Here is an 18,551-nt window from a genome sequence, read left to right on the forward strand (position 1 = left end):
TGTAATTAAGGCAGGATCACACTGATTCCATCGCGGCTCCGTTGCGGCCACCGGAAGCTTCCCTGTTGTTGGCACACAGTAGCTCCATGAGGTGGAGCTCCGGCAGCCATACGGCACAACGGAAAGAACCTGTTTGGGGTCAAAGGTCATGTGTGTGGATGCTTAGATCAGTGATTGTCAACCACTGTTCCGCGTACACTACTGTGCTGTGAGAAATCGTCAGGTGTGCCGCGACAAATTATCCATTATAGTTTTTTTGTAATTAACATTTATTAATCATTTTCTGGGGCTGCACGGCGGTCGAGTGGTTAGCGCGCAGACCTCACAGCGAGGAGACCAGGGTTCAATCCCACCCTCGGTCATCTCTGTGTGGAGTTTGCATGTTCTCCCCGTGCATGCGTGGGTTTTCTCCGGGTATTCCGGTTTCCTCCCACATTCCAAAAACATGCTAGGTTAATTAGCGACTCCAAATTGTCCATAGGTATGAATGTGAGTGTGAATAGTTGTTTGTCTATATGTGCCCTGTGATCGGCTGGCGACCAGTCCAGGGTGTACCCCGCCTCTCGGCCGAAGACTGCTGGGATAGGCTCCAGTACCCCCACGACCCTCGTGAGGAAAAAGCGGTAGATAATGAATGAATAAATAATCATTTTGTGTAAATATTATGTCATTGTCAAGTGTCCGTGGTCTAAAGACTGGCAGAGCAATGTAATATTTCTCCGTGTGGCAACACGTAGCTGATTGCCTCGTTCCTCCAATCGACTGAGTGATGCACGTGAGGTGGTTAGTACCGCAAGATTTTTTCCAATGTCAAAAACGTGCCGTGGCTCAAAAAAGGTTGAAAAACACTGGCTTAGATACATGAAAAATTACAGTGACATTGGTCACAGCTGGGCTGCACAGTAGTAGAGTGGTTAGCGCGCAGGTCTCACAGCTAGGAGACCCAAGTTCAATTCCATCCTCTGTGTGGAGTTTGCATGTTCTCCCAGTGCTGTTTTCGCCGGGTACTCCGGTTTCCTCCCACATTCCAAAAACATGCTAGCTTAATTGGTGACTCCAAATTGTCCATAGGTATGAATGTGAGTGTGAATGGTTGTTTGTCTATATGTGCCCTGTGATTGGCTGGCGACCAGTCCAGGGTGTACCCTGTCTCTTGCCCGAAGACAGCTAGGATAGGCTCCAGCATACCCGTGACCATAATAGCTACATCATCATCTGCCAAAGAAAGTATATAAAGTACAATATATAGTCTCTTGATGGACTTCATTGTGTGTATCAGTACATTTTGAGCAAATTCAACATTTGTTAGTAATGATAACCATGATAATTGTGGTCACAGTAATCGCTACAATCAGGGGTGTGGAGCCGGAGCCGGAGCCGGAGCCGGAGCCACTCGGAGCCACACGATTTGCCCGGAGCCGGAGCCGGAGCCGGAGCCACTCTGACTTTGTGGCTCCTGTGGCTCCGACCTCCGAAACTCGAATCATTCCATTCCGCCTTACGCAAGGACGGATAACCACTTCATGAACGCGTGCTGGTGCTGCAATGTTCGCAAAAAATGCGACACGTTGCATTATAAAGTCTTTCTCAGGGCTTCTCATAACAATGTGCTTACCAGTGAGCATTCAAGGGAGTCGCTGGTCAGTGGTCACTGGTCAGGCACGTCTGTAATTGGTTGCGTCCAAGGACGTCGCCAGGTATTTTCGGTTGGAGGTGCAGGTCTCTGTGAAAGGGCCCAAAACACTTAAAAGGCCCAAAGTAACCGGCTACAAAAACCTAAAACTGATCGGAATTAGGCCACTATTTTTGGGAAAGGGCCCATTTAATGAACAAAACAAAAATGAAAAGCTTTTTTAACGTACATTTAGCTCTCGGTTGGGGGTGCAGCTGCACCCCCTGCACCCCCTGTGGCGCCGTCCTTGGTTGCGTCGTCCGTCGTGGCGGCGGCGCGTCGTTCCCACGCTAGCCCCTCCCCATTTCGGGGGAGATGTGTCTCGCATGTCAGTTCGCCTCGCAAACACCCTCTTCGGTGACGGATGCAGTGCATGAGATGAACAATCTCGGACGACTGAAGGGAAAAGACGTCTGGAGCATCATCGGCAAGTACCCAGCGGCCGTTCAGACGACCAGCCTCGCCCTGGCCGCTCTACCCACGACACAAGTGTCAGTCGAACGGCTGTTCTCGGCCATGAAACTTCTGCTAACGGACCTTAGATCCCGGATGAAGGAAGACATCGTGGAGGCAATGCTCCTCATACGTTCCAATGAGTAAAACGCGAGTGCTTGCAGTGAGAGATGCATGATGTGAAAAGTTCTGAGTTGCTGTGAAAGCCAATGACTCACTTTTACGTCTTTCCCATGTTTTAGCGATTTTGGGCAACATGGTTCCATTTTTCTGTAAAGATGTGTTGGTTAATACAAAATACATTCGATGAGAAAAGAAAAGGCTGTTTTTGCTTGCTCAAAACCGTTAAAATGCGCTATAAGTTACTCTTTAACTTGGTGAAAAATAGACCTAGCCGGAGCCGGAGCCGGAGCCGGAGCCACAAGGAGCCACACCATTTTGCCCGGAGCCGGAGCCGGAGCCGGAGCCACAAAAATTGATGTGGCTCCACACCCCTGGCTACAATAATGTGGCACATTTCTTATGACAAGGTTATTATTGTAGTGTTTGGTCCAAGATGACACACTAAAATCAAAAGTCCTTCCTGTCTCAGCACCTCAGCATGCTTCTGGCTACTCCTCTCACCATTTTACCACATTCTTCTGCGTGGGTTTGTTCTATTTTGTTTTTTTTTATGTGTGCAAGTACAACTTCCTGCCTTCAGCCCTGAATCTTTCATGAGGCATATGTATTCTTCCTTGCAAAGCTGGTCAATATTGGTGAGAATCCACACTCTGATAACATAAATCCTTCTCTATTCCAATGAGAAAAAAACAATATGCTATATTTGTTCTCTCTCTCTGTTGTGAATGAAGTTTACTTTGGGTCTGTTCTCTCTCTACAGGTTTGTTTGGACAAGGCCTTGCATGCTCTAAACAACCTTCTACCCAGTGAAACCCATTCCTGAATCACCTCTACAACTTTTTCAACATAAGCAAAATAATAAAAACGACAAGGCAAGGCTGAAGCTCGTCTCTCCTATTGTTGTCAGGATGAGATGAAGTGTGGAGGCTCCATAAGCTGGCTGCCCTCCATGGCCTATCACACACTAATCAATCACAAGCCGCTGAAGAAACAAAAGTACACAGTCGCTGTGGCCAAGGTGAGAGAAAATGAAAATCTACTAAATGCAACAGTCTCAAGACCACCATAGGAAATGTGTGACAACGGTGGAAATACTCTCATTTACGCCTCTTTGGAGATACGGAGAACTTGCCATCATGGTTGTGAGGTGTGGTTGCATTTCCTGTTTGCTTACCAATCGACACTGGTGGGAACCCGAGGGAAATATTAATACCCAACAGAGATCGATAAGAGGCGTGTTTTCTTGTGAGCTACACTTTCATGTCCGCCATGAAACTGTCCTATTACAACATTGTGTTGTTTGTGTGCTATGTTATCTAAGAGGTCTGCTCCATTAATTGAATTTCCAGATAGGTCTTGTCATGAATCATGCTGCCAAAGACCTAGACGAGTACGAGTAGCAGCAGTTGGTAGTAATTCATTAATGCTAATTCATTAATTAGCATTGTTTGATGGTCCTTGAATGCACCACTGTGCACCCACGCCGCTCAGGTAAACTGATACTATGTAGGAATGCATAAAGGTAAGCTTTGATGACATTAACGCTCATGTGCATACTGGTTTGGTGCACAACCTTAAGTTAATTTTTGCTCAAATTAAGAGGTAATAATCTTCTCTCTGACAAAGAAATTAAATTCTCGTACTGGTGGCTCTGTATTCACCGTTTTCAGTTCACACAAAACATGATATACAAATGACGCTGGTTAGCATGCAGGCCACAAAGCTAGGAGAACCAGGTTAGATACCTACCCGGGCATCTCTGTGTGGCGTGAGGATAAGTGGTATAGTGGATGGATAATACACACACACACCGGTTCATGTGGGAAGACGAGCCGCTCCGTCAATGAAAACCCCCACACGTTTTGGTAATGGTAATGGTTTTATTTCATTTGAACATGCATCAGATTACAATTGAGTGCATCACATAATCAGTTCACAGTCCCACATGTCCAAAAGGAGTAGGAAGAAGCAAAGCTTATTAAATCCTACCCCTCCATCTGGTACTTTTACAATCAGTAACTGTTATATTTGTTCACTTCCTGCTTTCCTAATATAGTTAAGTTTGGGAGTTTTTTGTCACGTACCAAAGTATGAGGTGATATGACCATACAATGCCATAATGGGTACCATAGTAAGTGTCAATATAGTGAGATATATAGCACATCATGACTGGTTCAAGACTCTTCATCCTTGTATTTAGCAAACATCAACTGCTTGTATTTTTAGGTAATTGGTTATTTTTAGCCTTATGCATTATTTTAGCTGTTTGAAGATTAACTATATCAGCAAGTTTAAGTATTGGTGATTTTAGAAATAAGGAGTCAGTATGTTCTCTGTAGGCGGCATTATGAATTATCCTTACTGACCTTTTTTGCAGTACATTTAGTGAGTGAAGATTGTTTTTATAGTGATTACCCCATATTTCCACACAATATGGGAGAACCAGAGAGCAATAACGAGTGTGGAGTGATTTCTGATTGAGAACAAATTTTGCTTTGTTCAATATTGAAATATTTCTGGCCACCTTATGTTATATATTTTCATCTATTGTGATCCCCAGAAATTTTTGTTTTAGTAATCAAAGAGACAATTTTAGCTCATCATCGTCTTGTTTAAATCATAAAAAAGGTTTGTGAAAGTACCTCCAGATAACCTTTGATATGAGTTGGTGCAATGCAAATAAAAAAAAATTACTTGCAATTTAATTGGTTGTGGGCTGCACGGCGGACGAATGGTTAGCACGCAGGCCTCACAGCTGGGAGACCTGAATTCAATTCCACTCTCGGCCATCTCTGTGTGGAGTTTGCATGTTCTCCCCGTGCATGCGTGGGTTTTCTCCGGGTACTCCGGTTTCCTCCCACATTCCAAAAACATGCTAGGTTAATTGGTGACTCCAAATTGCCCATAGGTATGAATGTGAGTGTGAATGGTTGTTTGTCTATATGTGCCCAATCAGTCCAGGGTGTACCCCGCCTCTCACCCAAAGACAGCTGGGATAGGCTCCAGCACCCCCTGCGACCTGCGCGAGAGTGAATGAATTGGATGTACCTTTGATTAGTGTGTGTGTACATGTGTTTGTGTTGCCTTAGAAAAACTCAACAAGAACTACTATGTGATAAGATGGCAAATCTCAAGGCCACAAAGTCCAATGAAAACTGTTTTGAGCACACAAAGGCATTATTAATTCAACAAAGGTTGTTGCCAATTGTGTTATGATATATATATTTATATCTAAGTAAACAGTGAATTTGGCGAACTCCCCCAGTAGGTCCAATTTAATCACTTTAATCAATTTAATCACATTGGCCGTCGACCAGTCCAGGATGTACCCTGCCCCTCGCCCGAAGACAGCTGGGATAGGCTCCAGCACCCCCCGCAACCCTCGTGAGGATAAGTGATAGAAAATGAATGAATGAATGAATGAATGCATTTAATGCAATGTTCTGAAATCTTTAGGTGCTTTATCGTAAATGTAAGAATACAATTCCAAACAATCACAAAACCTAATATGGCCTGTGCATGTTAGCACTGCTGCCACTCCGCTGTAGTTGGCACATTGTCAGGCAGCTGACGACAATGCAGAGCTATGGGGACAAAACATGATAATGTAAAACAAAGCGACATCCCAAAAGTGTCAAAACAATGTGACTGTCAAACATCCGCCGGATGCACAAGTTGTCTGGAGTACCAAAAGCTAAAGATCCTTTCATGTATCTGGCCTACATTCTGCAACATCATCCTCAACAGCCCAACAAGCACAAACTCCTCTGGAGCAATAAACAACCACATGTGGGTTAATTAGACAGCTGGTAATTAGAGCGGGAAGACGCAGATGGGGGTGGCGGGGGGCTTGGGGAGAATTTTAGGACGATAATCGCCAGTTGGCCTAAAAACATTGTGTTGTGATGAAGAGTCAAAAAAATACATATGATGTGTTTGGGTAACAACTTCTTAAAAGAAGCAGCCTGTCAGTCATTCGATGTGATTAATGAGGTCAGACAGATTGATGTTGGCTATCTGAACCATGAAAAGCGTGAAAACGTCAGCTGGGACATAGAGCTCTCATTTGGAACCCAACATTTTGGCTCTTTCACTTCAAGTCCACAATGCTGACGCAGTCATGCTGACAAGCCATCGCACCACTTTGTAAATATTTACAAGGTTTCCTTGTAAATATATCCTTGTTTAAGTAACATTTTAACATAGAATGGCACCTAGTAGACCTCTCTCAAGGCTGAACAAGCACAAATTTGAAATATTTATAAACACCTCCGATGCTAAAGTTTGCTTATTAATGCATTACTGAATGGGATATGAGGGAACTGTTTGAAAACTAAATCATGCAAATAAATTTAAAATGACTTTACTTGGCTAATGCCCCACCTAGCTAGAAAGTTTTGTTGGCATGGATTTTGTGGAATACTGCTCACTAACATACCCTCACCAGCAAAAAAAACAAACAAACAAAAAACAAAACTCTTTAAATGTAATGGGGATGTATTATGGCAATTTCTCGGCCCTTTGTATTGAGTTGTGGACTCCTATAGAGCAGCTAGCTACACACAATAACCTGCACAGAAAACTTTCTAGATCTTCCAGAATCTGCATCATCATGGACTAGCGGAGTGAGGAGAAGAGAGAGGTGGCGCCTCCAAGCAATGCTCAAGCAAATACATGACAATAGAGGCTGATGGCGACAACTGTGGAGGATCAAAAGCAAACAACCTCTTAGCTTTACTATCCGATAGTGACAACACAACGTCACACTCTCCTGATATTGATGACTCAATGTCAGGGGTCTCAAACACGCGGCCCGCGGGCCAAATGTGGCCCGCAGGACACTAGTTTGAGGCCCCCGCCTTGATATGAAAGTTTAATGTTAGTGCGGCCCGCGCAAGTTTGATATGGATGCTGTATGGCATCATGTGCCCAGAAAAAATTATGTTTGATTAATGTTCATGTTAAAGGTTAAATAACTGTTAATAGTTATCCTCCCTATCCGTGTGGAAGTGGTAAGTTTTTGGCTATTTAAGTTTAAAGGAAATAACTTGAAGGCTACCGTTTAGGTCGCTAGCTCTCTAGTTTGCGAGTTAGCAAGACCCTGCAGTTGCGCAATATGTTGTAAATAAGAGTATAAATGTGACTATAGTCGTGTTTTGTCATGTCTACAGGGCTCTAATAATGCTTTGTTAATTTTAATCTGAAAAAATAATTTGTCTACCCACCAACTATATGTGGTTTTTATTATTTGCCATTTTAGTATTATTATTATTATATTTATTTATTACTGATTGATTGATTTTCTTTATTCTTATTTTGTGTAGAAAAATTAAAATTAAGATATTTGAGAACAGTGGGATGTTTTATCAGAGCTTTTCTTGTAGAAAATCGGAACCAAAGCAAAGTTTATTCATTTTTCTGTTTTTAATAAATGCGTTTTTTTTTTGTTTTTTTTTTAAACCTGATGCGGCCCAGTCTCACCCATACCCAAGCTCCAGTGGCCCCCAGGTAAATTGAGTTTGAGACCCCTGCTCTATGCTCTCAGTGTGAACAAACATTTGAGCACACTGGAGAGAAACCATATGTCTGCTCAATGTGTGGTCAAAGATACCTTGAGAAGGTACAATACACAATAGGGAAAACCCTTATTCATTACCCATTACATATTCAGTATGTAGTATAGGTTTTGGACAAAATCAGCATGACAATGCACACAGGAGAAAGACATTCATGTTCAAGCAAACCTCATACAACACATGAGAATATAAACTGGTGAGAAAACCACTGAGATACCACCACTTCAGTGTGTGATGCATTTTTTAGTCACCATAATGTTTTAAAGAGACACATGATAAAACACTGCAGAAAAAAAACATGTTCAAGCTACAAAGGTTTAATCATCAATCAAACCTTGTAAAAGATGCAAATACACACAGGGGGTAAAAAAAAAACATATTCCTGTTCAGTCAGCAAAGGCTTTTCTCGATGAAAATCACTTTTAGTACACATGAGAACTCACTGATAAGTGTTCAGTTGTAGTGCGTGTGATGAAAGATTCTCTTTAATTATTCCATGAAAGCAGCAGCAGAATATAAGGAGGCCTCCTCCCTCCTATCACAAGATGCTTGAGTGTCAAGCCCCCCCCCCGCAAAAAAAAAGACTCCATACCACGCTTGGCTGGAGTCACAGAGGGATAGTTTAGCTGCCCTGTTGTTCAATCCCTCCTGTGCATCAAATGAGCACTGTGAGGTCAAAGAAGAGAGTGAAGAAATGTGTTAAGTCAGCTGATAAAGTCAATGTTTGGCATGAAGACGTGCTGCGGAAAGATGTTGGAGGATGATAAAGGTCGGAAAGTGTTGATATTCCAGAGGTGAACTTGTAGTTTCAGACACTTGCATGGTAAGATTTGTACTTCTGAGCTAACAACTCCCCATTGGGCTTGTGCATTTTTTACTGCTGTCTTTTCAACTATTTCACATAAACAGACCGTTAATATTTAATCATACAATTCCCGCTGAGACGCATCATTTTTTAGTCTAAAATTAAGTTAGGTAACTATTTTTGTATCCTGTTGGTACATTAAAGCAGAAATGAGTCATATTCAATAATATCTCCAGGTGTCATTGGGGCTAAAGTTGCCGATGAACAAAGAAAAGTTGAATGAGACTTATATATGATTTATATACCGTCCATCCATCCATTTGAAACATTCTATTCTAACAACATTTAAAAGGGACATATGCAAATTTTTCAACCCTTTGTATTGAGTTGTGGTCTCCTATAGAGCAGCTACACACAGTAACCTGCACAGAAAACCTTTTAGATTTTCCAGAATATTCACCTATTCCAGCTGTATTTCCTTTGATTTGTGCTTCCTGCCAAAACGGTCTGTTTTAATTTATTCCATCCACGGCCCCCTTCCGGGCATGCCCACTCTGCTTCCTAACTATTAACCATATAAGGAAGTCAGCCCCTCTGTGACATCACAAAGGGGCAGTTTTACCACGCCTTTTGAAACCAAGCGTTTTGAGCCATCCCAAACTTCTTTCAGTGCTCACTTCCAAATGTGCAAACCTCATTATCTGAAACTTTGGCGTCATTTAACACAAGAATACAACATTCTAACTACATTTATAGGTCAGAAAAGTGAAAAAAGCTGAATTTCCTAAACAGTATGATTTAAGGTACTAACTAATGCACAGCGAATGCCCATATGAGGAAGCCTGGCTCCTTGTTAGCATCGTTTAACACGAGAATACAACATTCTGCCAACATTTATATATTATATATTTTGAACAAAAGAATAAAACTTTCTTCCGCCTTTCAATGTTCCATGTTTGGTGATCTCATGCAAATTACAAACTGGCAATTTTGTTGTGTTGCAGGAGATGAGGACTTTGAAGACATTTTTTGTTCTTAAAAGCCTTCTCTCACAGATGCCGTCTGATGGCTATTGGACTGCACCTGGCACCTGTAACAACCTGCATTTGGGCCAAGGATGGTCCCATATGTTCATGGATAGCCAACTGGATCCTCTGGCTTTGGGCCGGTGACTTTTTTTGTGTGTCTGCCAGTAGACTTTTTTTGTTCCACAACCCTCAGGATCTTTTAAGAAGTTTAAAATGAGTGTCCAACTGCATCCAACCTCAGCAGCAATGGGGATATGTGAGAAGCCTCACTTATGCTGCTCAACAATCTGACCATGGTGAGAGACAAAGCTTTTCAACTGGTCTTAAAATTTTCATCAGGAGTGGATATTTTCTTCATTTTTTTAGTTCAGAATGCAAGCAATGGAAAATTTGGGATTGTTTGGCGGTGGTCTGTGCCATTCCAGGTGTGTGTTAATGTATATTACACTTTCTATGCCTTTATTTAAATGTTATGGTATTAATGTTTTCTTAATGTAAACAAACATTTTATATATAGAATAGAATTGGCCAGCTTCCCGCCTGTGGATTTTGTGTTTTGTTTACACTGTTGTACATAAAAAAGATGAGCATTGTCCCTTGTACAGTATAAACAGTATGTATGCATGATAGCCTGCATACATGTACGTACAATACCAACGCTTAATAAAAACGTATATAAGAAGAGAATAAAATGGAACATTGTTCTGGCCAGTCCTTCCTCAGTCGAGCTGTTAGTCATCTGTCTCAGGACAGAACCACAAATATGCGGATGGATTTGTGTGGTGGCATAAAATCAAAGACTTTGAGAGAGCCACAAGGATTCAGCTTGGCTGTGAATCCAAAGTGCCGCCATCCTCAAGACAAAAAAGGACCAAAAAAAAGAGCACACAAGATTGCAAGCAGTATAAGCCTTCAAGTCTTGCTTGACTGACGGCAGAACGAAAGTGGATAAGTGGGATAAGAAGTTTGAAGAAGTGTTGCTAACCAGCAGTTCAGAACCTGAAACCAATCATCCTTCATTCAAACTGCTGATTGTGTGGAAACTCATTGTAGATGACGTGTATCTTGAAGCAATTGAGGGGAAACACTACTACCTGGATACCACCAGCAGAGATGCTGGTCAGTCTGTCTCAAAAAGTCTGCTCCCTCAAGAAATACAATGTGACATCAGCTATGGCACATTGAGTAACAACCATGCAAGGGCTCGACTCCTCTGGGCAGCGTTATTCTACTCAATAACACACTGGCATGGAAACAGGAGTTAAGAACATTCAGGAATTACTTTTCGAATACCAATGATGCTTACTAGTGGAGATTCAAACCTTGGGCATCTGCTCCAAAGTCCAGAACGCTAACCACTACACCATGGCGGGTACTTTTCCCAATCTCATGATTCAATCAATCCAAACAAGGCAAGCTGCCAATGGACTTGTGCGAACAAAGAACAAATACTGTATATTTTATCTTATCATACTTAAGCACACAGGCATGATTAATTACAAAACATCACCTCTTCCAAGTGTTGCTCAGCAGAATTCCCTACTGCACAATCGGAGCCGACAGTGCTTTTCTCCTCTGCAGAAAGCCAACAGAAACAGAAAGTCAAACAAACACTAATAAATATTCCAAAAACAGTGCAGGTTTATGCAAACATCAATCACTACTCTGTATTAAATATAAACTACCCAATGGGTGTGGGAAAACTCATACGCTCAAGTGTGAATAAAACATAGCTACAGTAAATCTTTGCACTATTCCGTACTCGTTAGGAGAGTCTTGACTACAGCACCCTTTTTCCTGCTCCAGACAATGATGGACGCTCTGGATGCACAGGGACAGCTGGTAATCAGGCAGGCGGTAAAGTGATACATGCTGAATTAGCCTTTTTTTACCGTAAGCGCGTGTGGAGGTTAGAAAGTTGACAGTGTCACATTGTCATGCAGAATATACTGTAATAGCTGTTTGATGAGGGGGGGTGAGGATTTAGTGGCACCTGCTGCCATTCATTCAAGGTGTCAGCAAGTTCTACATTGTTCTGCTTGAGTAGTGTGTATATGTGTGTGTGTGTCAGAGGTTTTGCAGTCCCGCTTCCTCCTTGCAAATGACACGCTGCATTTTTTTTTTTTAACAACACTCAAGTTTAAGTGCCTTTTTAACAGCACACCTGAGGCCGCACCTTACATTTACAGACCTCAACTGTCACCTTGCACTTAAAAAAAAAAAAAGGTATTAAAAAAAGTGCTGCTTCTCCTTTAAAAAATCGCCTCCAGCTGGCTACAAAGACCAAAGACAAGAGGTCGATGCTCTCCCAGGGCTTCCTCAACTGTGCAGGATACCCTTCAACACGCTTCAGACAGCCACCAAAGCCCCCCCCAGAGACCACCAGGGCTTCCAACACACACAGTGAGAGCAAGAGAGAGAGAAGCATCAAGCATAGTTGACAATAGTGTGCCGTTTGGGTAAGGTGGCAGCTGTCTGTGCACCTCAAAGTCGGAGGATGACAAGACATCTAAGAATGAAGGAAGTCAAAAAGTTGAAACTAAAGCGTCACAGTTGAGCTCATTACAGGGATCCCTCATTTATCATGGTTAATTGCTTTCAGACCTGACCTTGATGAATGACTTTCCGCAAAGTCGGATTCCTTATTTATAAATTAAATATTTTCACAGTTGGGGCATAGAAATCTTGTTTACAATCTTAATATGTTTAACATTTTAACAGTCACCTTGACACTCTTATTACTCAATATAGTAAATATAACAGAAAATAAGCCATATAAGACGTAAGATTTGCGTGTTTTGCTATAAATGTGTTCCCTAGGGCAACTTCCCTACCATGTAATATTTAATTCCAACACCACAGATTGCAAATAGGCCTTCCTTTTGAGCATTCGCACTTTCAGCCATCGACTTATGGAATTTTTTGTAGCTCATCCTATCGTGGAAATGAACCATTCTACAATTAAATATGATAGTAGGGTGTTAACATACACATACTATATATTTCACTCCTTACAAATATTTAAGAGTTAAAATTATCACTTGACCAATTTATGCTTCTGTGGTGTTATTGTGTACAGAGGGTGTAATAGTGGTGCTGATTTTTGCCTTGGACAGTTAAATTATTTTGACTTTTAGTCTGAATCTGTCACCCTTAATGATTGCAAATCTTGTGCCATATACAATATTGTTTCCAGTTAAAATAGTAATAGAGTAGTGTATAACGGAAGAGTCATTAAATTACGGCCATCGCTGGAAGAACTGTTTCATACAGTCTAAGGTGAGCCAACTAATCCTATTTTCCAAACAGTTCCATGGACCGCATGAATTTGAGATTGACATGTAGTGTGCTATATGCAGACTGTTTCATGGACAACTCGCTAGTACTGAAGAACACCACATTTGCAAACCTTCAGCGTTGAAATTATGTACAGTTATTGGACAAGTTCTTTCCAAAAAGTAGACATGTCAGGCCAAAAAAAGGTTTCCATTTACATACAGCCTTTTTGCAGAGTGTGACTGTGTTCCGATTGGCCAGTTTTTCCAGTCAATGTTAATGTGATCTTAGTCACTATTGTCACACCGCCATTGGAGAATTACACTTTACACTTGAATGACTGTTCAAAACATTACTTTAATTGCCCATTTAGTTCCAGTACAGATTCATTTCAGTGTCACGATTTTGGCCCAAAAAGATAAAATCACCATTCTCTTGAAGAATGACACGAGCAAGACTGCAAACTTCAGGAGTCCTGAAATAGCTCGAGGTTAGATGTTAAGGAGCTAATTTCACAAGCTTAGTCACACTCATGAGCACAAAGTGAAAGTTAAGAGTTGAAAAAAAAAAAAGTGGATATACTTTAGTTCCCATTGCGTGCCGAATTATAGCAGACTAATCTTGGGAGCTTTGTACGGCCTCTCCAGCCTAAATAGTGTGTACATAACAGGAAGAGTATCAGGAAAGGAAGCTCAATGTGTTCTATGACATTAATTTCTATGAAATTAACAAGTGAAAGTCACTCGTTCACATTGTTGCCGCTAGACGTGCCTCTGTCACGGTCAAGAGGTTCTTGGATGCAACCTACACGCCATAAAACACCCCTCAGTCACTCCACATATGGCTTACGAAAGAGGTGCAGGTAAAGGGCAGATTCTGACCATATATAGACCAACTTAGCAACATTAAAACATTTGCAGCAACAGTGCAAGAAAGCCTGTTTGCACAGCTCAAGTATAGTAAACATGCACTGCAGAGCCATGACGGTTTACCCTTTTACTCTTGAACAATGCTGCACCAATTGCCACAAGGGTGAAAAAAAAAACAGCCAAAAGTTGAACTAGCAGCTTTTATTGGTGAAATCTAAACCATCACTGCCATCTAGTGGTAGAGTAAACGTTGGGATAGCATAAGCCCAGCTGGTGAACACAATAAAACTGTCAAGAAGGAGCCATTGCTACTTAAATCAGTCCGAGTTTGCCAAAGCATCTCCACATTTGTACAGTATCCAGTTCTGTCATTTTGCTACCTGAAGGGCCCCCCCCCCCCAATTTATAATGACACTTCTCATTTGTACTGCAAAGGGCATTTTTAAATTCAACAACCTTTATTTCAAATTAGAAAAAATGACATCAATATACAAAAGACTAAACACATCAGGACGGGGGAGGGGGTTAAGGTGTGGGCAGCTCAGCATCCTGTAAATGTAAAACTGCATTAGTCTTGGCAGTTGAAAAAAAAAAAATCCTGAATTAAGGACAAGTACATCCAAGTAAATCTTACTGTGTTGACATCTTCAATAACGACCATCACTTTCCCATGAATCTCTATGTCACTCTCTGTGTTGTTGTGAGAGCGGTACTCTTCACTGTCCGTCTCTACAGAACTGGGCTGGAAAATAATATGGGCATGAAAAGTGCACTTTCGTCGACGCCCAGATATGCTAAACAAGCCTTGCAGTAAACCTTAACCTCCTTACTAAAAAGGAACGACAGTAACGCGCAAATATTCAAGTTCTACAACTGGACAGGACAAGGCAAAGAAGTAGCATGCAAAAACTAACCTCATAATCAGGATCCTCCTCAGGACCTTCATCAGCGAGCTCCTGATTGAGCACCTCCACCCAGGTTTGATGCTCCTCTTCCTCCTCGTCATCGTCGTCGTCATCATCCAACTCATCCTGCTTCCTCTTGCTGCCCTTTCCACATGGTTTAGTGGGAGAGACTCTTACTTCTGATGAGGGAAAAAGACTTCATTAGGACAACCTAAATTTACCCCATTTCTCCTTTTGGGTCTAGACCGGGGATCTCAAAGTTTAGCCTTAGTGTGAAACCATGTGTTTTATATAGTACTGTTACAAAATTTACATATTGTGATATTTAACCCTATGATAGATATGCTCGCATTTATAATTAAAGTATAGCCACCATAACTTTTCATTGTGCCCCCTGCCTTCCAACTTCAAAGCATGCAGTCACCTCAAAACTGAGGGTGTGTATATACACACAATCAAATACCAGAAAAACATTTTAGCTTTAGCTCCTTAATGTTGCACAATGCAACAATTGAGTGTTCAATTCTAATGTCAATATCCCATCCTAATATTCACACTGACATCGGAAAACAACATTTTTCCTGTTTTCTGATATTGTGCAGCCCAAACCGAAGAACCTATGTGCCTACTTTAAAAGACGTAGTTGGCAAACTTTACAGTGTTGTACCCTTTCAGACATTTGACCTTAAGCCATGCAGCTACCCACTCAACACACCTTTTTATTAATAATTTGTATGTACATCAGTATAAATGTGAATAAATGCCATCAGCGTGGGGAGGGATACCCACACAGGGGCTTCACTACTGCAAATGTACATTTGTTCAAAGAGCAATCAACTTCATTTGCCGTCTCCTTGAACTGTGAGGTGTTCAGGTACTCGTAATTGTAAGTGTTAGGCCGATAATTGTTTTAATTATTATTCACAAACCCCCAATTACAATTTACGTACCCCTTTGGGGTATATGTAAACCAATTTGGGAATCAAGGCTTTAAAGACTTTTTGTGGGCCAATTAAAGTGGCCCAGATTCTACCTCCAGTGTCCCCAGCAAATAGTTACAGACCCCGGTCTAGATTAAATGCAGGTCAACACTACTTACCTGGTGAGAGGGAGCGGCCGATGCCTGTAAAGAGACGGTATCCCAGGGCACCTTGCAGCCAGCGGGGAAGGATGTTTAACAGCAAGCGGGTGACCGGGTACAGGCGCTTGTGGCCCGTTAGGCTCTGGCGTGCAGGACTGGTGATTTGGACAGTCTTTTGCTTGGGCTGCCTGTAACCCATAACCCACCAAAAACCATGGTACGCACGGACCTATGAGGCGGATGGGAGAAATTCACTTAATAAAAAAAATAAAAATGTTAAAGTCAGCACGTCTTCAGCTATATCTATTGATGGTTAAGATGTAAATTTAGTCCATCAAACATGAGGCAAAGCTACTTCAGAAACTTGCCAACTTGTGTTGATGGGTGTGTGCTTAATGTGGCTAAAATGTGACAAAATGAGACAATTGTGTGGCAACATCAAAAATGTTAAATAAAATCCCTCACCATACAGCTAATACCAACCAAAAATCATATCCATACTTCAGTCAATGACAAAGAATCACATATAGTTAAAGTACCACTTGACGATTCTATCAGGAAGGTGAAACCGTCGCATAAAGTGACATCATAAAAGTGAGACTAAAGTGTCACTTTTCTCCCCACAAGGAAAACACGTGGATTCACAGAAAGCAAGCACACATAGACATGTAGACCAAAAAAATACAGGTTCTAAAATGCGTTAGTGTTGAATGTTGTGTTGACTTGGCCATAAAGCGAACTTAACAGCATAATTAAACATAATTAGGCGGAGCGTACCACGATGCCAAACGGCCAGAAGAGGCCCCGCAGCACAGAGCGAATCACGCCATCTCGCCTCACCTCCACTGCACCCTGTTTACAGAAGGAAAACCAGAAGTTAGAATAAGACTAGCTACTTAACAAGAAAGCTGGTGGTACCTCGGCGCTCTCGCTATGTTCCACTGCCTCACTGTGGTGCTCACTCGTCATTGTGTTGGCGTGTCAAGGGTGCGCTGGACCGGGCCGGCCTGCTGAAATGATGGCAGAGACGCTGAGAAGGAAATGCCTTTCCAATCGTGGGTTACCCAACAGCTGAAATGTACTCAGAAGCCATCAGCCAGCAGCCAATCACAGCGCGCACACCGGTAGCAATCAGCTCCGACCAATCAGAACACAGTAACAATTAAGCAGCCAGCGCCAGACTTGCACGTGACACATCGACGTCTGTGTCATACCAGGAAGTAGAGATTGTAAGGAAATATAAAGTGTACAGTCGTATAGCTAGATAGAACACTTTGTGAACTATATGAACACATAATCCACATAATAATATGCTTTTTCAAAACAATGATATTCTTCTTGCTGCTACTGTTGCTGAACCCAGAGAGATTAAACATACACTGCACTCTGAATGAGCAGAAATGCAGACAGAAAGTGCAGAAAAATGTATTATGTTAATGGTTGCGTATTCTTGCTAGTGTAAAACACATGAATTTGATATTAGAACATGTTTTAACATTTATTCCCATTTGAATGGTTTTTAATCTTGTCATATTTGTTGTCATATTTGTTATTATTGCATGTGGACATCACCATTACACTAAACAAACCGGATGCATTGTTTGAATGTTTTACCACATGTGCTAATTCACAACACTTGAAATCCATCCATCCATTTTACATACAGCTTATCCTCACAACGGTGCCGGGTATGCTGGAGCCTATCCTAGCTCTCTTTGGGTGAGAGGCGGGGTAACCCTGGCCAGGCCGCCAGCCAATCGCAGGGGACACGTTTGAGGGACTATGTTTCGCAACTGGCCTGGGAATGCCTCGTGATCCACCGGGAGGACATGGACAAAGTGGCCGGGGAAAGGGAAATCTGATGCCTCCCTGAATGGGCTGCTGCCCCCGCGACTCGACCTCGGATAAGCGGTAGAAGATGGATGGATGGATGGATGGATGGATGAATGAAAAAGGAAAAAATCTGCCCCAGATGTGTACTTTGATGTTATTGTTACTGAATCATTTTTGGAATCATCATATGTCGCTTGCTAAACTCAGGAAGGCCCAGAATGGTACAATGGTACAAAAGGAAGTAGTAATTGTAAAAACTCCACGAAAAATTCATCCATCTGATTTTTTTAAGCAACAGAGACTAATGTACACCCATCACAACCGTGCTCACAGAGTCAGAAGTAATTGCGGAGGGCACGCGCGTCACACGTCATCCAAGGCCCAAGGCAGCGTTGCACACAACAGAAGTTCCTCCTGCACTAAATCTGCTATATAGTGTCTACATGCTCCCAAATCCATACTGAGGCGGTACTCATGCCCACACTTGCAAGTACAGCGGGTTCCCCCTCCAGTGCTTATCCCCCCTAAATGCTACACCAATCTAAAGACCTTTTTTGTGACATGCTAGAGTTATGACGTTTTGCAGGGTGAACCCGCACAAAGACAGGAAGTCCCACACACAGCAGACATGCTTATTCTGATCAGCCGCCATTTGTATTATAAAGCAAGTATCAGCCGATATTGATAGTGTGATTGATTGATTGGTGCACCCCTTACATATGTGTATATATATATATTATTTATATATATATGAATTATTATGATATATCATAAAATGAGTGGTTAATTTGGTCTTTTACAATACAAATGTTTACAATGATTTATATGATAATTTGTGGGACAATAATCATTGCACCTATTATTACCCAAGTCTGTCTGTCCAGTCATATATTTTTTCATTGTACTATTCTTGTGAATAATGTCCTCCCT

At 41.9% G+C, this 18,551-nt stretch overlaps 1 protein-coding gene across 1 annotated transcript; it reads right to left on the reverse strand.

Annotated features, from left to right (window-relative positions):
* Positions 1-14,249: 14,249 nt before the first annotated feature.
* Positions 14,250-16,876, reverse strand: org (oogenesis-related gene). The gene is made up of 6 exons (XM_058073381.1): positions 16,707-16,876; positions 16,566-16,640; positions 15,807-16,017; positions 14,717-14,886; positions 14,437-14,544; positions 14,250-14,351 (listed from the first exon to the last, which is right to left on the reverse strand). The coding sequence occupies exons 1-6, from the start codon at positions 16,755-16,757 to the stop codon at positions 14,328-14,330; spliced, it is 639 nt and encodes a 212-aa protein (XP_057929364.1). The 5' UTR covers positions 16,758-16,876; the 3' UTR covers positions 14,250-14,327.
* Between the last annotated feature and the right edge of the window lie 1,675 nt (positions 16,877-18,551).

The sequence above is a fragment of the Doryrhamphus excisus genome, chromosome 5 (genome assembly GCF_030265055.1).
Source record: "Doryrhamphus excisus isolate RoL2022-K1 chromosome 5, RoL_Dexc_1.0, whole genome shotgun sequence".
NCBI classification, from domain to species: Eukaryota; Metazoa; Chordata; class Actinopteri; order Syngnathiformes; family Syngnathidae; genus Doryrhamphus; species Doryrhamphus excisus.

Coding starts and splice junctions, on each gene's coding strand:
- org (XM_058073381.1), bottom strand. CDS start 16,757: ATGACGAGTGAGCACCACAGTGAGGCAGTGGAACATAGCGAGAGCGCC. Junction 16,641..16,706: donor AACATAGCGAGAGCGCCGAG/GTACCACCAGCT, acceptor TTCTGTAAACAG/GGTGCAGTGGAGGTGAGGCG. Junction 14,887..15,806: donor CGGCCGCTCCCTCTCACCAG/GTAAGTAGTGTT, acceptor TTCCCTCATCAG/AAGTAAGAGTCTCTCCCACT.